The sequence below is a fragment of the Plecotus auritus genome, assembly GCF_963455305.1.
Source record: "Plecotus auritus genome assembly, chromosome: 3".
In the NCBI taxonomy this organism is placed as follows: domain Eukaryota; kingdom Metazoa; phylum Chordata; class Mammalia; order Chiroptera; family Vespertilionidae; genus Plecotus; species Plecotus auritus.
In genome coordinates, this window is record NC_137772.1 from 158,060,464 (window position 1) to 158,087,600 (window position 27,137).

Below are 27,137 nucleotides of genomic sequence, written 5' to 3' on the forward strand. Positions count from 1 at the left end.
TATGCAGCAACAGACAACTGGAACACTTAATAAATGTTCGCTGAATTAAATGGAAGGAACTATAGACTTACCTTAACCCCAAAAGCTTTCAAGTAAAACATTTCTATTGGCTTTAGACCCATTTGGGTTTTGACAAATTTTGGACTTCCCCAAACTTGGATGTGGATGGTTATCTGAAAATGGTTCTTCTTTTGGCAAACAAAAGCTTCATCTACTGGTGAATAATTAAATCCTTTGTCTGTGACAACTCGATAGCCTATATGGGGTCTATGAAAAGAGAAACACAAGAAACCAGTTTTACAAACATTTTCCACACATTTTCTTTCATTAACCATATTATTTGTGTAAACATTTCAAGAAAATATATTGCAGGGAGTTCCTTTTGCTGTATTTAATCAATCAATTTTGTGAATTTTTACTGAGAAAATGAAAATGATATTTCAAAACACAGCTGGCTCTCTCGCAGCTTTTCATCTTTTCACAGGAAGGAGCCCAACTCTTGCCAAGTGGAGGCATCATTTCCTCAGCCTGCCTTTCCCTTTGTGCTTTCTAGACTTCTGATTTCACTCCACCGTACGATACAAAGACATAGGCTAGATGTTGGGAAGTCTCCGCATTACTCAGACTTGTGAAATATCTGGGATAGAATTTTATCTTTTTCCTCCTTTAAAAAAAGAAGTCTCTAAATTTTATCAGCAACACCATTCTCAAATAGTCACTCAGATGAATGAATATTCTGCCCGCTGGTGATCCTATGAGTAAAGCAGGCAGGTCAGAAATACCAGGGACAGCTTTCCACCAGACCAACCAGAGCCAGTCATCCTACGGATTGAAAACTTGCTTTCTCTAGAACCCTCCCAATCTGGTAACTGCACCAGAAACCTACTATGCTGGTTATTTCTGCAGAAAGGCATCAATGGTGGCGGAGTGGCTAAAAGACCAGATTCTTGCTTTCCTTGTTTTAGCAAACCATTTTCAATAGAATGTCACATGTTTCATTAAATGCTTAATTAATTGAACATCTTTACATATTTAAATACTCTTCTTTTTTATTTTTTATTTATCCTTATTGTTGAAAGTATTACAGATGTCCCTTTTCCCCTCCATTGGCCCCCTCCACCTCAAACCTGCCCGCTCCCCCAAATAAAACGTGTTAATTGTGAAACATTATCAAGTAGAGAAAAGAATATAAAGGTTGAATACTCCTTTGGTGAGTTTTTTACGGATGGTGTAGCTACGGAACATGACTTCTAATTCATCGAGGATTCTGAATGTGGGTTTTTCTGGGACCCCGGGCTGAAGAGGCAGTCCTTCCTGCTGCGCTCGCTCTCTGCTACTGTGGATTTTCGCATCCTGGGATTTTCATTTGTAAGGCCGCCATTATAATGAACAACCCAGATTTTCTAATTTGTCCTCTAATTCCAGAGACAGAAAATATTAATGGGCCTCTTGGGTAAATAGTGTTAGTTCTTTGCAGGTAAAGCATCTTCTCAGTGGATCAAGTCACCGGGTCATTGATTACCCTCAAGTAGCTGATCAGTCAAAGGCTCCACAATCACAGTGCAGGCAAGAAAATCGATTGAAGGAAGAATTTGATAAAGACCACGTGTCTTATGCCATCTGGGAACTTTATATTGACTCAGGTTTCTAGAACTAATCTGCTAATTTGCTCATCTAAAGGCTACGTGGATTGAATTGTATAGATTTTCCGACAGAGGGTAATAAGAACTGTCTTGGTTAAGAAAAAAGGAAATATCTTGTTGTGATCTTCCATGTTTCACTGTCAAAAACTCTGAAGGAAGCAGGTAAGGCTGACAGCTCAGATATGAGCCTGAAATTTAAGGATAGCTATAACAGAAACTGAACCAACCAGTAATTATACTGTTGAAGATGATTCTGAATCTTAAACACCAATCTCTGGTTAAGAAATCTGTTTATTTAAGCAAAGCAATTCTGTTTTTGATATCAAAAGTTAATTATAAAGTCACCTAAACTGGCTTTTTAAAAGCTCTTTTAACACAGGTTTTAAATATTATCCAGGAAAAAAAGAGATCGGATAAATTTTCAACCCCCTAACATTAATTAGGTAATTCAAGAAAACAATATTTTTGTAACAAATTAGAATAATAATCTAAGAAGACACAAGTGATTTTCTTTCTCAATGATCTGAGTAGATCTATTCAAGTAAGAAGAGAGATAACGTCACCTGGAAAACTTGATTAATTCAGAGGCAGAGAGATTAAGAAGAATTAAAAGGTGTCAATTAAAATACTGTGCATGGGGTGACAGTTTCATACCTTGGTTCTCATATTTAAGATAGAATACCGGACACCCCCCAAAAGATAATCAAATGAAGACTAAGACTCAAAACCAAGACCTATGGACTCTTCCTTTCTTTTCCTAAGTGCACACAATGGCAAAGACACAAAGCTGTGACATTTCAGTGATACAATTAGCAACTTGCTTCTTTCTGCCTCCTATTAAACATACCAACTCCCAAATCTGTTTAACTCCTTAGATTTTTTAAAAAATAATTTATTTTATTTTTTCCATCACCATTTATCCCCTGTATGCCCCCTTCTACCTCTACTTAACTCCTTAGATTTTGTTTTAAGGAAAATATTTCTTCCTTCTAGTTCATCTTACGTTAAAGTCCTAGGGATAATTTTTGCTCTTAAAGAAGTTATACTTGAATTTGAAAAATGCCACGAAGGCCCTCAAGTTTGTAGGCCGACATTTCTTATTTCATACTATTTTTATTTCTTGAAAATTTTATTTTATAACCACTAACATTTTCTAGTGTTTCAAGAAGGTATTTATAATCAACAAAAATTCTAGAAGACATAGGTGGGTAAATTATATCTTAGGGAATATAGAAAAGTCTTAAAGAATGTTTAAGAGCAATAATGTGTAAGTCCATGTTTGTTTCTTGAAACCATAATGTCATAAGAATAGGGTGTAACTTTCCCAGTGTGAGGATATTCTGTATGCTTTGATTTCCATCTCTGAATACAAAGCCATTAGTGACTATGCTTACTGCAGCGTATGTTAAAAGTGAACTTGACAATACTGATTGGTAGCATAGAAGCTGGGGGAGGAAGGTGTCACTAGCTAAAAATGTATAATGACCCCAAAATGTATTCTCTAAATTTTTTAAATAACTGCAGGATTACATGTTGGTAATTTGGGAAATTTCCATTTTCCAGATTTTAGTTTAAACTGAGCATGTGGCCGCCCTAGCCGGTTTGGCTCAGTGGATAAGAGCATTGGCCTGAGAACTGAGGGGTCCCGGGTTCAATTCCGGCCAAGGGCATATGCCGGGGTTGCAGGCTCGATCCCCAGTGGGGGGCATGCAGGAGGCAGCCAATCAATGATTCTCTCTCATCATTGATGTTTCAATTTCTATTCTCTCTACCTCTCCCTTCCTCTCTGAAATTAATAAAAATATTAAAAAAATAAACTGAGCAAGTGGTCAATGGATAGAATGCCGGCCTTTGGATTGAAGGGTCCCACGTTCAATTCCCGTCAAGGGTACATGCCTGGGTTGCGTGCTCAATCCCCAGTGTGGGGTTGCGTGCAGAAATATGACATTAGCTCCTGCAGGAGGCAGTCAATCAATGATTCTCTCTCATCATTGATGTTTCTATCTCTCTCCCTTTCCCTTCCTCTCTGAAATCAATTATAAAACAAAAACAAAACGGGGCATGTGATCTGAGAAAGATTCCCTCCTCCTGCATTGTTCAGTGGGAAAATTACAAGGAGTTAGAATTATGAGTCTGGATTCATGAAGGCCAGAAACCCGTGTCCCAGTTACTCATTAGTGAGAATGCAAAACATAGGGAGTAAGACATACCTTCTCACTGGCCCATCCCATTTGGCCAAGGTGGCATCAAATCCCAAATACTTGGGTTTAGTCTTGAGAATTAGCACTGCCTTTCTCCCCTCACCCTCCAGCCCACCACAAGGGATTCCTAAGGCCACTTACAGTTTTTCGTAATGACCATTTAATAAACTATGCCAAGGAACACTTTGGTACGGCTGCCACTTCAGAGCAGGGGAGCACTGGTCAGCAGGCATCATGTTCTGTCCCTCACTGTCATGGTCTTGCATTTCGCTGCTGTAACTCCTACTTGTCACTGCAAAGAAATAGGCATGTTAGATCTTTCCCCCAAGGCTACTTTTCCTAGACTCACAGACAGCTGCATGGAGCTAATGAATAGGCCATTAGAAGTCAGAGTGACTGTGTGGAAAGCAACAGGGTTGGGAGGCAAGAGGCATGTAGCTAGCCTTGTTTCCTCATCCATAGACAGAGCAGCTTGAGGTCAGTGGTCTCTAAGGTGCCAGGGTGAGTACTTGTTGGAACCATTGCCCTCAGTATCTACCTACCGTACATCCTGCACAGCATCTCCTCACATCCATTCTGTGTGATCCTAGTCCAATCCCAGCCTGAGGAGGGTGGGAGACCCAGCCAGGCTTGGCCAATCCAAGTATAGCATCCACTAGTGTGTTCATAATTGCATCAGGGAGACACCTGGCCTAATCCAACCCAAGCAGAGTGGATTTCAGCACCACTGGAATGCAGGTTCAAAGATGCTACTATTTTTGCATGAGGTTTGAACCTGGGAGATACATCTCCAAGAGCTGCTGGCACCATCTGGGGACATGAGGGACAAGCCTGTCTGGGAAGAAGCCAGCACAGTAGAAGGCACACTGAGAATGAAGGGCACCCCGTCTGATGGGGTGATTTGAGTTCTGGGATCCAATCTTAAACTCTTGGGTTCCAGAAGTCAATAAATCCTCTAGCTGTTTGTTTGTTTGGGTTTTTGTCTTTTGTTTACTTGTTTTTGTGCACTGCAAACAGTATATTCTAATTCGTTACAGGTCCCTGGTGGCACCAAGATTCTGTGGTCCAACTAGCTTTTGAACTTAGATGAGTTATTTTTTCACATAACGTCCTACTTCCCTCAACTGTGAAACAGAAATGAAAACAGGTGCCCTGCCCAACTTGCAACATTACACAGCAGAGAAAATATAGTGACAGCACTTTCAGAAGCTGATACCAGGAGAGAGTGACAGCGATTTCACACGTGCAAGCAACTGTTTTTGCATAACTTGCACGTTGTCTTAATTTGAGTGTGCCTCCAAACTGTACGATTCAACCACAGATAATTTTAATGTAAAGTCGATTGGCACGTTTGCTGTTCCCCTTTTCTTTGAACTCCTCCACCATTACTCATGCCTGACATCAGGAGTGAAAGGGAAACAGTGGTTGTTCATGAGAACAGGTGCAGGCTGTAAGAACGATGCAGAAATATGACATTAGCTCCTACAGAGTGAACTTAGCCCACAGCTTAGAAAACATGCAGGGGGGTGTGGCTGGGTTTCCTTTCACTCACCCAACTTTCTTTCTTTATACTTTCACTAGAGGCTCTGTGCACGGATTCATGCACATTGAAAGGAAATTAATTAGAAGGTGGCCAGCAAGGCTGGACTGGCCTAGATGGCCAGGGCTCAAAGGGCATATGTGGAGTGAGTGGGGTCCCTCCAGCAGGTGGGGCCTTTGGCCTGGCCTGTGAGGATTGGGCCAAAACTGGCAGTTCAACATCCTCTGAGGTCCCAGAGTGTGAGGGGGCACTCTGCAAAGTTGCTGTCGCTCAGCAGCTCCTGGGTTGAGTGTCTGCCCCCTGGTGGTCAGTGCGTGTCATAGCTACCAGCCGGTTGGCCAGTCAGCCAGTGGGCTGGTTGCTAAGCCTTTTATATATATAGATTGAGGACCTCCTAAAATAAATAAATGAGCTGCTTCAGGTTGCTTTTGATCCCAAATGCCACAGAAAATGTGCTTTTCTTGGGGTATCACCATTACATGTCACCTAAGTGACACATCTACTTTTTTGTTTTTTTGTAAATATGGATTTGGGAATGATTTCTCAAAAACCTGAGAAATGTTTTCCTAGCTGTGAATGAGGAGGTCAGCAATGCAAGGAGCTCTTTATGTCCTCATTCCTCCAAAAGTTATCTGGCCTTAAATATTTTCAAAACTACAACAACAAACCTTTCTAATATCCTCCTGTTTATACCAAATTCAGAGAAAGGGAGAAACTGGTTCTTCCAGCTCTCCTTCCTCTCTCCTCCAATGAAGAGAAAGTAAGTAAGTTCAAGAACTTCAAGTTTGGAAAGAGTTTCGATCACAACTCTACGCTCAGTGGCTATCCGATCTTAGGGAATGGTTTAAGGACTCTGGGCTTCAGTTTCTTCATCTGAAAAATGGGAGTAACCTTAGGACACCTCCCAGGATTATTGGAGGGATTCCATGAGTAATGTCTGTAAGTGCTTAGCATAGTGTCTGTCACCAGTAAGAGTTTAGACAGTGGTGTCATCATCACACGTACTTGTTTCAGCTCAGGTGACTTATTCCCAAGAAGCCTTGGTAAATACTTCATTTCTTGGCCTCCATGGTAACGTTATCTGATGTGAGAATACCAGCTAATTCAGGCCCTTTTCCACTCAAGCATGGTGGCAAGGGCAAGGTGCCAGGGGAAGCAGCTCAAGGCCAGCTCTGCTCCTGGAGGTGCTGGTAGGGAGGGTGTGCAGTGGGAAGAAGGCATTGTCCTCAAGGATAATGGCACTTCCCACCTTTCCTAATCCTGGCAGCAAGGGCATCAGAGCAGCCACTCCAAAAGGACTGACAAAGCCTGGCTTCTCTGGGAGCTGGCTACCAGCTGGTCAATCCCAGGGATGGGAATCTGGGACCACAAGCTCACACCAAAATTCCAGGCACAAGCCTGAGCCTATTCAAGAGCTTACTAATACTACTAAGAAAATCTACTATTCCTGTGTGTTTTCTGCACCATGGATACTGTCCCAGACACCTGACACCGTTTCTCATCAACAGTAACTCGCCTTCAAGGTAAGGACCCCCTTTTTAATAAACTTTCTCTATTGAAGTATAATATACACAATGAATTATGATCATTAATACACAATTTGATACTTTTTTATAGAATGAATTATACCAGGTAACTACCTTCATTAAGAAATAGAACATTCTAACCTAGAAAGAACTCTCCAAAAATTCATCTGGAATAAAAAAAGACCCCGAATAGCCACAGCAATCCTGAGAAAGAAGAATAAAGTAGGAGGGATCTCAATACCAGATTTCAAGCTGTATTACAAAGCCACTGTTCTCAAAACAGCCTGGTACTGGCACAAGAACAGACATATAGATCAATGGAATAGAACAGAGAATTCAGATATCGACCCAAACCACTATGCGCAATTAATATTTGACAAAGGAGGCATGAGCATACAATGGAGTCAAGACAGTCTCTTCAATAAATGGTGTTGGGAAAATTGGACAGATACATGCAAAAAAATGAAACTAGATCACCAACTTACACCATACACAAAAATAAACTCAAAATGGATCAAGGACTTAAATATAAGACGGGAAACCATAAAAATACTAGAGGAATCCACAGGCAGCAAAATCTCAGACATATGCCAAAAGAACTTTTTCAGTGATACTGCCCCTAGGGCAATGGAAGCCAAAGAGAAAATAAACAAATGGGACTACATCAAAATAAAAAGCTTTTGCACAGCAAAAGAAACCATCAACAAAACAACAAGAAACCCCACTGTATGGGAGAACATATTTGCAAATGGTATCACTGATAAAGGTTTAATCTCCAACATCTACAGGCAGCTTATACAACTTAATAAAAGGAAGATAAATGATCCAATAAAAAAATGGGCAACGGACCTAAATAGAATCTTTTCGAAAGAAGACAGAAGGAAGGCCAAGAGACACATGAAAACATGCTCAAAGTCACTAATTATCCGAGAGATGCAAATCAAAACGACAATGCAATACCATCTCACACCTGTCAGAATGGCTATCATCAACAAATCAACAAATGACAAGTGTTGGCGAGGATGCGGAGAAAAAGGAACCCTCGTGCACTGCTGGTGGGAATGCAGACTGGTGCAGACTCTGTGGAGAACAGTATGGAGTTTCCTCAAAAAACTGAAAATGGAACTCCCATTTGACCCAGTAATCCCACTCCTAGGAATATATCCCAAAAAACTAGAAACACGAGTCAGAAAGGATATATGCACCCCTATGTTCATAGCAGCACAATTTACAATAGCTAAGATTTGGAAACAGCCTAGGTGCCCGTCAGCAGATGACTGGATCAGAAAACTATGGTACATCTACACAATGGTATACTATGCTGCCATAAAAAAGAAGGAATTACTACCATTTGTAGGCACCTGGATGGAATTAGAGAACATTATGTTAAGTGAAATAAGCCAGTCAATGAAAGAAAAATACCACATGATTTCACTCATTTGGGGATAATGAAAAACATTATAAACTGATGAACAAAAAGATAGATACAGAGGCAGTAAAGCATCAAACATACTGTCAAATTACAGCGGTAAGGTTAGGGAGAGGTGGGGGAAATAAGAGATCAACTGAAGGACTTATATGCATGCATATAAGAGTAACCAACGGATGCAAAACATTGGGGGATGAGGGCATGTATGGGAGTGGGGTGGGGGGGGGGCAATGGTAAGATATGTACACATATAATACCTTAAAAAAAAAAAAAAGAAATAGAACGTTCCAGCACTCTAGAAGACACGCCCCCTGCCCTCTTCCCATCACTGCTTTCTTCCGCCCAAGAATAATCACTATTCTGAACTCTAACACCATAGAGAAGTTTACAGAAATGGAATGATATGGTAGGTATTCTTATGTGTTGGTTTCTTTTGCCCAAAATTGTGTTTATGAGATTCACTTGTTATTGTTGTAAATGGCAATTGTTTGTTCATCTTTGTTGCTGTATAGTACTCCATTGTACAACTATACCACTTTTATCCTGCCCTTGATGGTCATTTGCGTTCTTTTCAGTTTGTGGCTATTATGAATAATACTGCTATGACTGTTTTTGTGCATGTCTTTTAGTGGCCTATGTACAAATTTGTTAGGTATATTCTAGGCGTGGAATCACTGGTTCATAAGATGTGCTTTAGTAGATGCAACCAAACAGATTTAGAAAGTGGTTATGAAGAAAGGATTCTTAATCTCACTCAACAATTGTGGAAACAGGTTCAAAGACCTGAAATAACTTGCTTAGTGTTACAGCATTTAAGTGGAAGAGGCGGGATTCAGACCTTTCTCTTCCCTTCATGCTACACGTAGGATTTCTTGAGGAAAATGTAACAGAAGAGAGAAGCAGAAATGTGGCGGCAGCAAACTGCCCAAGTCCCAACTTTTTGGAGAAAAACTCGTAGCTTAGATTTGAATGTCTTTCAAAATATTTTTTACGCATTCTTTTTTTAATAATCTTGGAAACGGTGAAGTAGAACTTATGAGTCTTATTTGATAATCAAGAAAAGTGAGGCTTTAAAAATTCCCAGTTGCTGGAGAGATGAAACAGTCTTCTGACTCTATAGTGTGAATTCAGCCACTGCACCTCTCAGTGGGGGCCAAAGGTCACAACTCTGGAGCTGATAAACCCTTTTATATTTGATGTGCAAACCATATGAGGCCGTGGACCCTTTAATATTTGGGGTTCAGATTAGGTGGGACCAGGAACCCTCTCATATTTGGGATCCAGACCACATGGGGTCAAAGCCAGCTAACAGGAACCTGCCTTCTCTCAGAGCAAGATTTTACATATGCTCAAAGCATCCCAGTAATTCTACACTGTGAGCCCTATAAGTGGGGATCTTGGAAAACTTAGCCAAAGTGAACTGCTTGGAAGAAGGTCACCGGAATATTATCTCCCATCAAAACCCTGCCTGTAAGACTAGCATAAGGTCCCCCTTCCTCTACCCATATGCCATTGCCCCAGGACCTTGGTAAAAACCCTGGGCCTCAGCAACGCTCTCCACTAGAAAATGTTTGCTGAAAATATAAACTGTAATGAAAACATGGCACTTGCAATTACTTGAGTTTTGCAGCCCCCCCATCCCTTTTTTTTTTTTTTTGCCATCTGCTCATTATTATTCTAGAACCATTGTCTGGAGCCAATTATCTTCAGCCAGCTTTTCAATGACCTTTGAATGGGTGTTCAACAAGGGATTCAAGGTTTCCTATCTGTTGGGACATTTCAGACAGTCTTCCACGGCTGTTCTCTGGAGATGGTGACAAATCAATGCCCTTTCCGGGGACAGACAGCAGAAACTCATCACAGGATGGAGCTTAACTCTGACATGACCAGGGCGATTAGAGCAGCATCTGGTTACATGAGGAAACCCCTGGAAGGTTTGGGTGACGCGCCTGGTACTCTCAGTGAGCCGTGCCTGTGTGGGAGAGCAAACAGATGGTCCTCTCGTCTGGCTGGGAATGCACTCAGCCTTTTGTGTTTGAGAATCATATTGAAGCTGAAGGCGGAATGCAAGGATGTCTGCAGAAATTAGGAAGGTGGATGGAGAGCTCTATATTATCTGGAAAGGGGCCCTTATTTTGCATTTTGTATTTCTAGGGTTGGAATAAGAAAAATCAAGCAACTGCTGACCACAGTGGATCTATGCAAAATAAAAGACCGTAGGAGGTTTGGACACACAAGGGCCGGATGTCGAGCACAACTCTGCCACAGCACTCGCAGGAAGTGGCCATGTGTGGGAGTCGGCTGAGAGGGTGAAGGCATCGTCCACTGAAGGACCCCGGGCCCCAGGCTGGAGCTGAGGCCAGAGGTCCCTGAAGCACCAGCTCTTGCGTAGCTGGGAAAGGCAGAAGCAGTGACCTCAGTGGCGCTTTCACACCACCTACCTTTGGTTATTTACAGTGGCTGATAGAACTGCTGTGTGGTATTACCTGTTTCCCTAGCAAGTACCATAGCATTTCCTCTGAAAATTCTGAAGTTCAAGGCTCCAGACAAAAAAACAACAACTTTTCTCAACTTGATCACGTCTCTAAGCTCAAAACACAATGTGTCACATGTTACATAAGACAAAGAAAAACATAATGTCTCATATGTTATAGAAGACAAAGAACAAAGCAGGCTGACCACTTGGGCATCAGATGATTGTGCTAAAAGACTTCTAAAATGATGTTACAAAATGTTGAAGAGCTACTGGGAACCTGCTAACTTGAAATAAATGTTAGGGAAACTCAACTGTCTACCTTCCTGCTCCCCTGGAGAAATCCTCTGAAGTCGTGCTTCTCAGAATAACTGCCGGAGCAGCAGCACCCACAGCTGGGAGCTTGTTAGGAAGATGAGACTTGGGACCCCACCTAGGCTTCCTGCGTCAGCTCTGACTGCCCCTGCTACCTGTGCCCACTGCAGTGGAGGAACTGGCACTGGCAAAGCCGTGAGCCCACCGCAGGCTCTTGAAGGTGCTGCCAGTTGTACAGCTCCCCCAGGCCTGGGGTCTGGGTCCTCGGAGACACATTGTCCTGCAATTAAAAGGACTGGTGTGCCCTCTGCAGCAGAGAGAGCAAATGGCATCTCTTCCTAGGAGCTCCTGTACGACCCCACCTAAGGGCAAGAAACATTATGTCAACAGGGAAGAAATAACTCCCAGGGTCAATCACTGTCCTTATACGAGAGAGAAAAAATTTTGTAGGGCTGCTCCAAGGCTAGTTAAAAAAAAAAAAAGCCCTGACTGAATGGGATGGGCAGCGACACCCTGCCCCCCTCCTCCCACCACGCCCTCCTCCCCCTCCCCCCTCCGTTGGCTCACTTGGTCTGGAGTCGTGGGCCCACATTCGACAGTCCCTGGAGTCCTCCAGCGTCTGTGTGCACTTTCTCTTCTTTGTGGGTGGCAATGAGGCTCTAAAATCAAGAAACCAAAATGTAGTTAGGCTCCTTCTTTGCTCTGCATGTCACAGAAAATAAAATTTAATGTCCCAGTTCTCTGTTCTTCGCCTTCTTAAGTCTAATTCTAATGAATTAATGTTCCTTGAGCCCTTACTAGTCTGCAAAACTAGGTCTATGCATGGAGTGGACAAAGCAAGCCCCTATTCCGTGCGTCCTACTGGTCTCAAACTTCATTTTCCCTTACTCAATGGACCTGGATTCACCTACTCGAAAAATAAACTGACAGCCCTGGCCCGTGTGGCTCAGTTGGTTGGGTGTCTTCCCGTGCACCAGAAAGCTGCCAGTTTGATTCCTGGTCAGGGCACATGGCTGAGTTGCAGGCTCGCTCCCCAGGGCCATGCACTAATTGATGTTTCTCTCTCCCTCTCCCGTACTCTCTCTCTAAAATTAAATTTAAACTCTTTAGAAAAATAAAATAAAAAACTGACAAAGACAGAGGACTCATTGAGACAGAGAAAATACCGACTTAAAATACAGGTATATGTTTTACATCTGAAATTTTTTTTCACATGGAATTTTACCACAATTTTCTATGGCCTTTACTCTTTTTTGCCCAACAGTTGGAATGAAAGGGAAAAAGGGGGGAGAGGAAGGAAAAAAGAAGAAAGGAATATTGGTGAATGTTTAATTGAGAGATATTTTTCTGAGAGCTCAGGCACAAATTCCCTTGAGTACTCTACCTGAGGCTGCATGAGCAAACGGCTTTCTCCACCACCCAGAATCTCCCTATGAATCTCCCTATGCATTCCTGATACTTCAGCTTTTCATTGAATGAGAAGGACCTTGGGTTTAGTGCAGTGGTCGGCAAACTGCTGCTCGCGAGCCACATGCGGCTCTTTGGCCCCTTGAGTGTGGCTCTTCCACAAAATACCACGGCCTGGGAGAGTCTATTTTGAACAAGTGGCATTAGAAGAAGTTTAAGTTTAAGATATTTGGCTCTCAAAAGAAATTTCAATCGTTGTACTGTTGATATTTGGCTCTGTTGACTAATGAGTTTGCCGACCACTGGGTTAGTGGGTTTTAAATGAATAGATGGTAAAGCCAAGAGCACTGGGCCTGGCCATGTCTAATATATGTCTCAACACTGCCATCTCCTGGACAGGACGCCACTGTTCACTCTCTACTGGCACTGCCTGGGGCGGGCTGCTCTGAGGTCTTTCATAACTAAGCATCTTGCTCTTTACCCAGGGCTGTGGCACAGAGGCTGCTGATGGTAGGAACAACTTGCCCCCAGATGAGAGGACACAGACTGGTCCAGGGCGGTGGCGGGATGACCGGTGTTTGGGCCGCAGTTGGGAAAGTCGTGGTGGGCAAGGCCGGGGTCGCTCACTTGGGAGGAGCTCTGTGGGGGGTGCTCAGACAATGTCCCAGGTGCAGCAGCAGAGTGGAGAAAAGCAGCTGGGGTCCTCACAGTCGGGCAGCATGCACCTGCGGGGACACACAGGTGAAAAGGGCCTCTTCCCCGCCACCCAGAGTTGAAGAAGGTGCACGTTGTGCAGGAGGCGCAGGGCACTCACCTTTGACCTGTGGAGGAGAGCAGGAGTCTGATGCAGAGTAGGGTGGGGTATCTGGGAGCTGGCGTTGCCTGAGGATAAACCAGACATTCGTTGCTTTTTTTGTAGTAACTATTCCATCATTATATTTTTGTCACAAGCGGAGGCGGCCCTCAGTGTACAGCACCTCCAGAGACGGTTCCAGGTGCTCCAGGGGCCAGAGCCCACCGGACCACGCCCAGTGTCCTGTATTAAATGAATGGGCTTTGAGTCAGACAGACCTGGGTTTGAGTCCCAGCTCTTCCACTTCTCCTGGGTTCCTCGCCTACAAATTGGGAATATTCATTACACCTTCCTCATAGCTTCACTGTGAGAATTAAATGAGATACTGTGTGCAAACCCAGAATGCCCCAAACCTAGAGAGTGCTCGGGAAACTTCAATTAACATTATTATCGCTTTTGAACATTTTCAAAGCACTGACACCAGAGAGATACAGTTTGGGCTAAGACAAATAAAGCAAGAGTTTTCCAGGTGTGCTTTGGGAGATCCCAAAGTTCTTGGCAGTAGCTCAGGGTTTTATAAAAGAAAAATTTTTAATACCTTGGCAGGGGGGGACCATAACATTTATATATTGAGGTGCTAGTAAAATTTTATTTTAAAAAATGAGTACCACTACTAACAAAGTGTGAAAACTTCTGTTCCAAAAAGCCTACCAGTCCCTAATGGCTCAGAAGGTCTGTGATCCTAAGTCATACATAAGCACCACCACCCTCCACTTGATTCTCTAGCTGGAGAGTAAGCCGTCATGTTTTTCTTGGTTGACTAAGATTTTACGCTTGTACAATAAAGAGAAAAGTCTGCTTTTATTATTTACTAGGAAAGTTATGCTTTCTCCTCAAATTGATCCTTTATAATTGAATCACTTCTAATAAGGGAAGAGAGAACAAACATACTTTTAAAGTTCTCCAAAAACCCCACCCAAATGAAAGTAGAGGAATAAAGAAACATAAACACAAAAGGACATAGAGCGTATGAGCAGAGACCACACTAGGACATATTTTAATGGCACTGGTGCAGACAGAAGTAGTGTGGATGGGAACTGAATCACAGGATGGAAAAAGCCGAAACAAGACTTCCTGGGATGACGGAGGGGACGTAGGAGCCAACAGGAAATTATCTAATTCAAATACAAATCCAGAAAAGCCCAAGACATTGGAGTTACCAGGAGCCTCTGAATTCGGGGGCTGAAACTAAAAGGATCCCTTGAAAATTAGATGAAGGAACAGCCAGACCCTTAGACCAGGGGTCCTCAAACTTTTTAAACAGGGGGCCAGTTCACTGTCCCTCAGACCGTTGGAAGGCCGGACTATAGTTTTAAAAAAAAAAAACTATGAACAAATTCCTATGCCCACTGCGGGCCCGGGACGAGTCGGCAGGACAGGCAGCGGCACCTGGCGGGCCAGATAAATGTCCTCGGTGGGCTGCATGTGGCCCGCGGGCCGTAGTTTGAGGACGCCTGCTAGATAATCTTCCCCAACCTGTACAGCCAGGCAACCAACTCCATCCGCCCAACAGAAGCTGAAAAAGCTTCCGCTCTGGAGAAATAAATCCCAGGAGACTATGGAGCTACTGGGATAAAAATGGAAAGATTAATTAAAAGTCCAAAGGCTGAACTGAGACCTTTCCTTAACTTGGCTTTGCAGGCATTCAAGCAAGTTTCTCACAGTGGAAATGGAAGGTTGTTCCCTAGAAAATTCTGATGTTCTTGGCGGGGTGAGGAGTGGGCGGGGAACAATCATATTTTGAAGTCACCCAAGAAAATAGCCAGTCCCTGCCCAATCACTCTACAACGAAGCTCATCCTTTGAGAAGAATGGCTTGCACACAGAATATCTTAAACAACAACAAACAAGGAAGGAACAGACGTTTTCAAAAAGCCTTTCACGTTAAGGACAGAGAACAAACAGCTAGATAAATAAGGAGTGCAAAAGAAACACAAAAAGCTCTTCTGCTTCTGATATGACTGGTGAGCTCCTACCAGACCTGACCCTCCCACAGATAAAAGCTATGAACTCTGGGGGGGAAAAAATTGTAATCTACCCCAAAACAATGAAAAGTGGGCAAAAGCAAGAAGATTCTAGAGGGGCACTGAAACTTGGACAGAGATAATGGCATAAGATGAGTTACTTGCTTACAGCTCTTAGCTTTAGGACTGGTTGAAGTCAGAACCACAAACAGCTAAAATGCCCATAGAAACCTACAAACTTTCTGGCCTAAGGAACCAGAGAACAGAGTGTGAGGCAAACACAGTTGCTGAAAGTGAAAGAGGAATCTTGGAAAAGAGAGATCTAGAGAGAAGAAACCCCAGATTCTACAGGTAAACTCTGCCCAAGTGTCTGGCTGACTCCTGAGCCATCCATGTGTGGGGCTAAATTCACACAGCCCAGCCAAAGAAAAAAGGACTAAATTGAATTTGAGCTACTGCCCAAGAGATAGACTTTACAAATTGAGTCTAAGCAAAGTAATTGCCTGGTAAAACAAAAATATACAGGGTGTCCCAAAAAACTTATACACACTTTAACAGCTGATAGCTCATTTGATGGTTTGTTGTTGTGGTGGTTTTTAGATTTAACCTATTGGAATTAATAAATATTCAAAGTGTGTATACATTTTGAGGACACCGTGTATATACTCTTCAGAGGAATATAAAGTAACCCAGAGAATCACCATGTCCAGGATACAATTAAGAATTCATCAATGACTTAGTAGGAATAAGTATCTTTTGGTTACCAACTCTAAGTTGACAAACTGAGAAAACAACCCCTAAAAGAATGTTATCCATAAATATACAATTCATTATTCCAACAACAGCAAACAGAGAACTACTCAATAAAGAAACAGAAAAATGTAGCCCAGCCTCAAGGGAAAGAACAGTCCGTGGACACTAATCCAGAACTGATTCAGATACTCAATAAGCAAAAAGGAATTTTAAGCAGTGATTGTAACTAAGCTTAATGGAGTAGAAGAAAATGTGTTTGTAAAAAAAATTTTAAATATAAAATCTCAGCAAAGATATAGACACTATTAAAAAAAAAAAAAACTAGGAGCCCACTTCACTAGAAAGTGGAGCCTCCCCTGGCTCCCCCCTGCCTCCCAAATTTATATTTCTTCTCTAGTCTCTTCATTCATTTACACACAGCCCTTCTCCAGATTCCTGAACCCTGGCTGCGGAAAAGACCCTAGCATTTCTGGCGCCTCAACAAGGGACATCTGGAGAAGAAGATTCACCAGAGCAAAGAAGTTAATCACCAGGGGCAGACGGTGCGGGCACAGAGACCACGCCATCTTGAGAAACAGAGCTGCTTGAGACTAGGATCCTGGTCTCAGACACAAACAGGACCCTGCAGCCGCTGGGGACAGAGAACTGCGACCACAGCTTCAGACCACCAATAAATCAGAAAGATCATACACCATGACCAAGTAGGATTTATCCCAGGGATGCAAGGATGGCACAATATCCGCAAATCAATTAACCTGATACATCACATAAACAAATTGAGAGATAAAAATCACATAATCATATCAATTGACGCAGAAAAAGCATTTGACAAAATCCAACACCCTTTCTTGATAAAAACTCTCAGCAAGGTGGGAATAGAAGGATCATACCTCAACATAATAAAAGCTATATATGATAAACCCAGAGCTAACATCATACTCAATGGATAAAAACTAAAACCATTTCCCCTAAGAACAGGAACAAGACAGGGATGCCCACTCTCACCACACCTGTTTGACATAGTACTGGAAGTACTAGCCATTGCGATCAGACAAGAAGAAGAAATAAAAGGCATCCAAATTGGAAAAGAAGAAGTAAAGCTGTCCTTATTTGCAGATGACATAATATTGTACATAAAAAACCCTAAAGACTCCATCAAAAAACTAATAGACTTAATAAATGAATTCAGCAATGTAGCAGGATACAAAATTAATGCCAAGATATCTATGGCATTTCTACACACCAATAGTGAACTTATATAAAGAGAGACTAAAAAAGAAATCCCATTTACCATTGCACCAAAAAAATTAAGATACCTAGGAATAAACTTAACTAAGGAGGTAAAAGACCTATACGCAGAAAACTACAGGACACTGAAAAAAGAGATAGAGGAAGACATAAATAGATGGAAGAACATACCATGTTCATGGATTGGTAGAATCAACATCATCAAAATGTCCATACTACCCAAAGCAATCACCAGATTCAATGCAATCCCCATTAAAATACCAACGGCATATTTCACAGACCTAGAAAGAACTCTCCAAAAATTCATCTGAAATAAAAAAAGACCCTGAATAGCCACAGCAATCCTGAGAAAGAAGAACAAAGTAGGTGGGATCTCAATACCAGATATCAAGCTGTATTACAAAGCCACTGTTCTTAAAACAGCCTGGTACTGGCACAAGAACAGACCTATAGATCAATGGAATAGAATAGAGAACTCAGAAATCGACCCAAACCACTTAATATTTGACAAAGGAGGCATGAACATAAAATGGAGTCAAGACAGTCTCTTCAACAAATGGTGTTGGGAAAATTGGACAGATACATGCAAAAAAATGAAACTAGACCACCAACTTACACCATACACAAAAATAAACTCAAAATGGATCAAGGACTTAAACATACGATGGGAAACCATAAAAATATTAGAGGAATCCACAGGCAGCAAAATCTCAGACATATGCCAAAGGAGCTTCTTCACTGATACTGCTCCTAGGGCAATGGAAACTAAAGAGAAAATAAACAAATGAGACTACATCAAAATAAAAAGCTTTTGCACAGCAAAAGAAACCATCAACAAAACAACAAGAAAGCCCACTGCATGGGAGAACATATTTGCCAATGATATCAACAATAAGGGTTTAATCTCCAACATTTACAGGGAACTCATACAACTTAACAAAAGGGAGATAAACAATCCAGTCAAAAAATGGGCAACGGACCTAAATAGACACTTTTTGAAGGAGGACAGAAGGAAGGCCAACATGCTCAAAGTCACTAATTATCCGAGAGATTCAAATCAAAACAACAATGCGGTATCATCTCACACCCGACAGAATGGCTATCATCAACAAATCAACAAATGACAAGTGTTGGCGAGGATGCGGAGAAAAAGGAACTCCTTTGCACTGCTGGTGGGAATGCAGACTGGTGCAGCCACTGTGGTGAACAGTATGGAGTTTCCTCAAAAAACTAAAAATGGAGCTCCCATTTGACCCAGTGATCCCACTTCTAGGAATATATCCCAAAAAACTAGAAACACGAGTCAGAAAGGATATATGCACCCCTATGTTCATAGCAGCACAATTCACCATAGCTAAGATTTGGAAACAGCCTAAGTGCCCATCAGCAGATAAGTGGATTAAAAAACTGTGGTACATCTACACAATGGAATACTACGCTGTGCTAAAAAAGAAGGAATTCCTACCATTTGCAACAGCATGGATGGAACTGGAGAGCATTATGCTAAGTGAAATAAGCCAGTCAGAGAAAGACAAATACCACATGATCTCACTCATTTGTGGAATATAATGAACAACATAAACCAATGAACAGGGACAGATCCAGAGGCAGAGAAGCATCAATCAGACTGCCCTACCTCAGAGGGATGGTAGGGGAGGGTAGGGGAAAGGAGGAGAGATCAACCAAAGGACTTGTATGCATGAATATAAGCCTAACCAATGAACATGAACACCAGGGGGGCAAGGGCATGAGTGTGTGGGGGGGTGTTAATGGAGGGATGAAGACACATATGTAATACCTTAATCAATAAAGAAATTTTAAAAAATAGAACTAAATGAAAATTCTAGAATTGAAGACAATTTTAGATATGAAACTTTAAAAATTTTAAAAATCACTGGTGGCATAACAGAACTTGAAGATAGATCAATAGATATCATCCAATCTAAAGAACAGAGAAAAAAATGAATTAAAAGAGACTCAGGAACTTATGGAGAGAGTGGAGCAGAAAAATAACGATATAATGGCCCAAAACTTCCCAAACTTGGTAAAAGACATAAATGTATAGGTTCAAGAAGCTCAGCAATCTTAAGCAAAGTAGATAATGAGAAAACCACACCTAGGTCATCAAAGTCACATAGCCATAAACCAAAAATAAAAGTAGCTTCAAAACTAACCAAGGAAAAACAACGTATTACATGTGAGGTAACAGTGATTAAATGATCAGTGACTTCTAATCAAAATCTCCGGGGGCAATAAGACAGTCCAATATCTCTAAAGTGCTAGAGAAAATAAAAACTGACAATCTAGAACTTTATATCCAATGAAACTATCTCTCAAGAATGAAAGCAAAATAAAGACATTTTTAGATAAAAACAATTTTTAAGTGAATCCATGAATAGATATGTACAATAAGAAATGCTAAAGGCATTATTCAAGCTAAAGGGAAAGACAGATGAAAACTTGAAAGTTTAGGAAGAAATGTAGAGAATAAAAAATGGTCTATATCTGAATGCAAATTACTTTTCCTCTTAATTTTTTTAAAAAATACATAGGACTGTAGCAAGCAAAAGTTATGACATTATCTTGTAGAGTTTATAATGTGTGTAGTTATAATACTTAGGACAACTATAGTATAGAGGAAGGGATTGGGGGATAAATGGAATTATACAGTTGAAGGTTCCACATTTCTGAGATAACATTAAGTTATTAAAATGTATAAAGTAAGAAGACCAATAAAAGAGGAAGGGGGCGGGAAGAGATTAACCAAAGAATTTATATGCATATATGCATAACCCATGGACACAGACAATAGTTCATTGAAGGCCTGGGTGAGGGGTGGGGAGAGCATGAGAGCGGGGTGGAGAAGGTCACTGGGGGAGGAAAAGGGGACATCTGTAATACTTTCAACAATAAAGATAAATTTTTTTTTAAAAAAACATCATTTAAATAAAAGGTGGTAGAAATATCTAAAAGGGTTAAAAAGTATCTGCCTCTGGGAGAGCCAAATTCAGGGACATGGGAGTAGGGCAGAAGATTGCTGGTTTTCATTATAAGCCATATATATGGCACCATTTGACTTCTTAAATTCTGCACATGGATCACTCCTATAAATCTGCGAATTAAATTTGGTGATTGACTGTATGATCTTAAATGCCACATTCAAGATTCTAGGCCAGTGGTCGGCAAACTCATTAGTCAACAGAGCCAAATATCAACAGTACGATAGAAATTTCTTTTGAGAGCCAAATTATTTAAACTTAAACTTCTTCTAACGCCACTTCTTCAAAATAGACTCACCCAAGCCATGGTATTTTGTGGAAGAGCCACACTCAAGGGGCCAAAGAGCCTCATGTGGCTCGCGAGCTGCAGTTTGCCGACCACGGGTTCTAGGCAGTTAAGTTATCTTTACATTAGCAGCACCACTAAATTCAATAATATGAATAAAAACTAACAATCATAGGTAAATTATAAGTTTACTCGGGAAATATGGCATGGCATATTAGAAGCAGGAATGCATGCTCCATTCCTTTGTGGAGAACCAAAGGTCCCTGTGTTCAGTGGCAGCAATGTGTGTTGGTGGTTTTAAAATGAAAATTTTAAAATTTTAAATGCATTCCTTAAAATGTAGTGTCCCTTCCAAAAGGCATCACAACTACTCCTTTATTTCATTGCATTCCATGCTTGATGCATTTTAACATATTGAAATTTGGCAGTTCTTTTCAGAGAATTTGAGCAAAGAATTAATGATAGCTACTTTCAAACTAGGGAAGTTATTTAAAATAAGTAAGCAAATTGTTAGAACAAGGGCAATGATTAACTTCAAGAAAAACACTCTTATCTGGAACTGTTTCTAAATTGCTAACTCTTCCCTAATCACAGGCACCATGGCAGGAATCCCAGGAATGCTCCTGAGACTGGCTTTTGTCTTCCTGCTCTGAATTTACCTAGTAAGCCAAAGAGATTTTAAGAAGTGGGCCTAGGAAGCAACAGACACCATGAGTCACTCCTTGAGGGGCCAACTCTGTCTCTAGCTTCTGTAGGAGAGAGTTGTGAAAATAAGAAGAATTTTAGCTGCTGATAAAAAAATATAATAATTTCCCTTCTAAAGCCTTTCATCTGAGACACACAACCTGTTTTGAAGGGTTAGTGGAGATCCAGTCTTTTGGAAGTTGAATGTCATGCAAACCCAAAGAGAGGGTGCAAACTAGACTTGACCCTGCTGCTGGTTGAGGTTACACGTATATCCGTGACATCAGCATATTGCCCCCAAAGCATCCAGTATTTCTTCCAGAATGCAACCAGGCTTGAGCAAGTATTGAGCACCTAGTGTGTGCTTATGGCTCCACTAGGCACCATGCAGGGCACATAGAATTAAGACACGGGCCTCATGTGAACACCCAGCTGAGACTACTGGCAATCTGACAGTCCAATCCCGTTTTCTTCAGTGACTGCCCACCAACTGCCTCTTCTTTCAAGTTCTATCACACAGTGAGCTCAACTTAGCACAGGGCCTGGTACAAAGTTAAATGCCTGGTACTTAATAAATGTGAATTACTGCTTTTTTACACTACATGGAGTCATACATGTATCACGAGAGGACTTTCCTGACCAGCCACCGTAAAATGGTAGCCTTCCCCCAGCCCTCACACCCTCTTACCTTATGCTTACTTTTCTTATCTTACTGAATGACTTACTCTATGCCATTGTCTTTCTTTTCCCACTAGAGTGGCGCACGGGCAATGGAGTACCAGCAGTGAAGGAATGGGAAGAGGAGGTAATAAGGATTTATTTTTAAATTCCATTTATTTTTAAATTCTCTGTAGAGAATTTTAAAATAATCTTTAAACTTACCCCAAAAAATCATCCTACTTTATCAACATATACCACTAACTCAGAGAAAAATGCCTGGGTGCCCTACCAGGGCAGACGGCTTCCCACCACACTGCCCTTAGCAGAGGTTTCATCTGTTTTGTTCGCTGTTGTATCCCATTACCCAAATATAAAAATTGTTATTGAAAGTATTTTCTTCAGTTTTTCATGTGTGTGATTTATCCTCCCACATGGACATTCACATAAAGAGCATGTCTTAATATTCTGTGTGTGTGTGTGTCTTGCATAGTACCGAGTTGTGAGCACATGAGTAAACACTCAATAAATACTTGACCAGCTTTTTTTTTTTTTCTTTATTGATTAAGGTATTACATATGTGTCCTTATTCCCCCATTACCCCCCACCTCCCATTCATGCCCCCACCCTCCTGTTGTCTGTGTCCATTGATTAGGCTTATATGCATGCATGTAAGTCCTTTGGTTGATCTCTTCTCCTTACCCCCCTACCTTCCCTGAGGTTTGATGTTCTGATTGATGTTTCTCTGTCTCTGGATCTATTTTTGTTCATCAGTTTATGTTGTTCATTATATTCCACAAATGAGTGAGATCATGTGATATTTATCTTTCTCTGCCTGGCTTATTTCACTTAGCATAATGCTCTCCATCTCCATCCATGTTGTTGCAAATGGTAAGAACTCCTTCTTTTTTAGCGCAGTGTAGTATTCCATTGTGTAGATGTATCACGGTTTTTTAATCCACTCATCTCCTGATGGGCACTTAGGCTGTTTCCAAATCTTAGCTATGGTGAATTGTGCTGCTATGAACATAGGGGTGCATATATCCTTTCTGATTCATGTTTCTAGTTTCTTGGGATATATTCCTAGAAGTAGGATCACTGGGTCAAATGGGAGTTCCATTTTTAGTTTTTTGGCAATCTGACAGTCCATACTGTTCTCCGCAGTGGCTGCACCAGTCTGCATTCCCACCAGCAGTGCACAAGGTTTCCTTTTTCTCCGCATCATCGCCAGCACTTGTCATTTGTTGATTTGTTGATAATAGCCATTCTGACAGGTGTGAGATGGTACCGCATTGTTGTTTTGATTTGCATCTCTCTGATGATTAGTGACTTTGAGCAGGTTTTCATATGTCTCTTGGTCTTCTGTCTTCTTTCAAAAAGTGTCTATTTAGATCAGTTGCCCATTTTTTGACTGGGTTGTTTATCTTCTTTTTGTTAAGCTGCATGAGTTCCCTGTAAATGTTGGAGATTAAACCCTTATTGTTGATATTATTGGCAAATATGTTCTCCCATGCAGTGGGTTTTCTTGTTGTTTTATTGATGGTCTCCTTTGCTGTGCAAAAGCTTTTTATTTTGATGTAGTCCCATTTGTTTATTTTCTCTTTAGTTTCCATTGCCCTAGGACCAGTATCAGTAAAGAAGTTGCTTCGACATATGTCAGAGATTTTTCTGCCTGTGGATTCCTCTAGTATTTTTATGGTTTCCCGTCGTATGTTTAAGTCCTTGATCCATTTTGAGTTTATTTTTGTGTATGGTGTAAGTTGGTGGTCTAGTTTCTTTTTCTTTCTTTTTTTTGCATGTATCTGTCCAATTTTCCCAACACCATTTATTGAAGAGACTGTCTTGACTCCATTGTATGTTTATGCCTCCTTTGTCAAATATTAATTGAGCATAGTGATTTGGGTCGATTTCTGTGTTCTCTGTTCTATTCCATTGATCTATATGTCTGTTCTTGTGCCAGTACCAGGCTGTTTTGAGAACAGTGGCTTTGTAATACAGCTTGATATCTGGTATTGAGATCCCACCTACTTTGTTCTTCTTTCTCAGGATTGCTGTGGCTATTCGGGGTCTTTTTTTATTCCAGATGAATTTTGGAGAGTTCTTTCTAGGTCTGTAAAATATGCCGTTGGTATTTTAATGGGGAGTGCATTGAATCTATAGATTGCTTTGGCTACTATGGACATTTTAATGATGTTGATTCTCCCAATCCATGAACATGGTATGTTCTTCCATTTGTTTACGTCTTCCTCTATCTCTTTTTTCAGTGTCCTGTAGTTTTCCGCGTATAGGTCTTTTACCTCCTTAGTTAAGTTTATTCCTAGGTATTTTTTTGGTGCGATGGTAAATGGGATTGCTTTTTTGGTCTCTCTGTCTGTAAGTTCACTATTGGTGTGTAGAAATGCCATAGATATCTTGGCATTAATTTTGTATCCTGCTACATTGCTGAATTCATTTATTAAGTCTATTAGTTTTTTGATGGAGTCTTTAGGGTTTTTTATGTACAATATTATGTCATCTGCAAATAAGGACAGCTTTACTTCTTCTTTTCCAATTTGGATGCCTTTTATTTCTTCTTCTTGTCTGATCGCAATGGCTAGTACTTCCAGTACTATGTCAAACAGGTGTGGTGAGAGTGGGCATCCCTGTCTTGTTCCTGTTCTTAGGGGAAATGGTTTTAGTTTTTATCCATTGAGTATGATGTTAGCTCTGGGTTTATCATATATAGCTTTTATTATGTTGAGGTATGATCCTTCTATTCCCACCTTGCTGAGAGTTTTTATCAAGAAAGGGTGTTGGATTTTGTCAAATGCTTTTTCTGCGTCAATTGATATGATTATGTGATTTTTATCTCTCAGTTTGTTTATGTGATGTATCACGTTAATTGATTTGTGGATATTGTACTGTCCTTGCATCCCTGGGATAAATCCTACTTGGTCATGGTGTATGATCTTTCTGATGTAGTGCTGGATCCGATTTGCTAGAATTTTGTTGAGGATTTTGGCATCTATGTTCATGAGTGATATTGGCCTGTAATTCTCGTTTTGTGTTGTCTTTATCTGGTTTTGGTGTTAGGGTGATGCTGGCTTCATAGAAGGAGCTTGGAAGTGTTCATGCCTCTTGAATTTTTTGGAATAGTCTGAGGAGGATAGGTTTTAGTACTTCCTTGAATGTTTGGTAAAACTCCCATGTGAAGCCATCTGGCCCTGGGCTTTTGTTTGCTGGGAGCTTTTTGATGACTGCTTCAATTTCTTCCATAGTTATTGGTCTACTGAGATGTTTAGATTCTTCCTGATTGAGTTTTGGAAGGTTATATTTTCCTCGGAATATGTCCATTTCTTCCAGGTTGTCCAGTTTGTTGGAATAGAGTTGTTTGTAGTATTTTTTAACAATCCTTTGTATTTCGGTGGGGTCTGTTGTTATTTCACCTCTTTCATTTCTGATTTTGTTTATTTGGGTCCTCTCTCTTTGCTTCTTGGTGAGCCTGGCTAGAGGTTCATCAATCTTGTTTATCCTTTCAAAGAACCAGTTCTTGGTTTTGTTGATCTTTTGTATTGTTTCTTTGGTCTCTAGGTCGTTTATCTCTGCTCTGATCTTTATTATTTTTTTCCTTCTGCTTACACTGGGCTTTTCTTGTTGATCTCTTTCTAACTCTTTGAGTTGTAGGGTTAGGTAATTTATTACCATTGTTTCTTCTTTTTTGCAATAGGCTTGTAGAGCTATGAACTTCCCTCTCAAGACTGCTTTCTCTGTGTCCCATAGATTTTGGATTGTTGTGTTTTCATTGTCATTTGTTGCCTTGATGTTTTTTATTTCTTCCTTGATCTCTCTGGTAACCCAGTCATTGTTTAATAGCATGCTGTTTAGTCTCCATGTGTTTGATTTTTTTGGATTGTTTTATTGTAGTTGATTTCCATTTTTATGACACTGTGATCTGAAAAGATGCTTGATATGATTTCTATATTCTTGAATTTGAAGAGACTTTGCCTATGAACCAACATATGGTCTATCTTTGAAAATGACCCATGTGCACTTGAGAAGAATGTATATTCTGTGGCTTTGGGGTGAAATGTTCTGAAGATGTCAATTAATTCCATCTGGTCTAGTGAGTCATTTAGGATTGATGTTTCTTTGCTGATTTTTTGTTTAGAGGATTTGTGCAATGGTGATAGTGGGGTATTAAAGTCTCCTACTATGATTGTATTGCTTTGACCAGCTTCTTTAGGGTTTGTACCCACCACCCAGAACTTGGGGAAGGAAAGGGTCATAGCAGAGGTGGCATCAGTGGATAAGCGAGCCTAAGAAAATCATGACGGGGCAGTGAGAGGCAATAACGTGTGATGCCACTCCTCCCCTCTGGCCCCGTGTTAGCAAATAAGCAAGGACCCTGACCCATCACCACCCTCCTCTGCTGCTTTAGAAACAGATAACCTGTCTGAAGAACCTACTCTGGGCCAGACACAGAGCCATCTCTCTGCATGTGTTGATTCATCTGATCTCTACTACCACCACATGAAAGGTACTGTTATTGTGCCTATTCCACAGGCAGTGAAACTGAGGCTTCAGGAGATTATTCGTCTGGCCACTAATCAGGCTGGAGTCAAGTGGTCTATCACCAGAGTTCATGCTCTAAAGAACATATTCTCAATACAGGCACTCCTAATCAAATGTAAAACCAGAGGCCCTGGCCAGTGTTACCCAGTAGTTAGAGTGTCAGCCCGCACACTTAAGGGTTATGAGTTCAATTCCCAGTCAAGGACATGTATCTGAGTTGTAGGTTTGATCCCTGCCCTAGTCAGGGTGCATGCAGGAGGCAACCAATTGGTGTGTCTCTCTCACATCGATGTTTCTCTCTTCCCCCTTTCTTTAAAAAATCAAAGGAAAGAATATCCTTGAGTGAAGAATAAGTAAATAAATAACGTAGGTAAGTAAGTTTTAAAAACCCACAAAACTATAAGTTATTTCATTTTCCACAAATATTTTTAGAATAGAGAAATCAGCAGCAATGTTTTAGCCCAAGATTCTGCTTAGTCTTTCTCCCACTGAATCAGTTTGAACCAGAAGTCAGACGGGTCAATGAACTCAAACAGCCTTTAACAAGCTCTTGTCATAGAACTACATGTATTACCTCACTGCCTTTCGCAACAGCACAGTGAAGAGCTT

The 27,137-nt window shown here is 41.0% G+C and overlaps 1 protein-coding gene across 1 annotated transcript in view; it reads right to left on the reverse strand.

Annotated features, from left to right (window-relative positions):
* The window catches only part of MYRFL (myelin regulatory factor like), a gene marked incomplete at its 5' end in the record, with an annotated part of 120,790 nt that overhangs the window by 62,631 nt on the left and 31,022 nt on the right, over positions 1-27,137 (reverse strand). Inside the window, 5 exons of the mRNA XM_080662859.1 lie at positions 72-267; positions 3,986-4,136; positions 11,695-11,786; positions 13,016-13,259; positions 13,349-13,416. Coding sequence (XP_080518985.1) covers positions 72-267; positions 3,986-4,136; positions 11,695-11,786; positions 13,016-13,259; positions 13,349-13,416 — 751 coding nt within the window. The remainder of the gene's footprint in view (positions 1-71; positions 268-3,985; positions 4,137-11,694; positions 11,787-13,015; positions 13,260-13,348; positions 13,417-27,137) is intronic.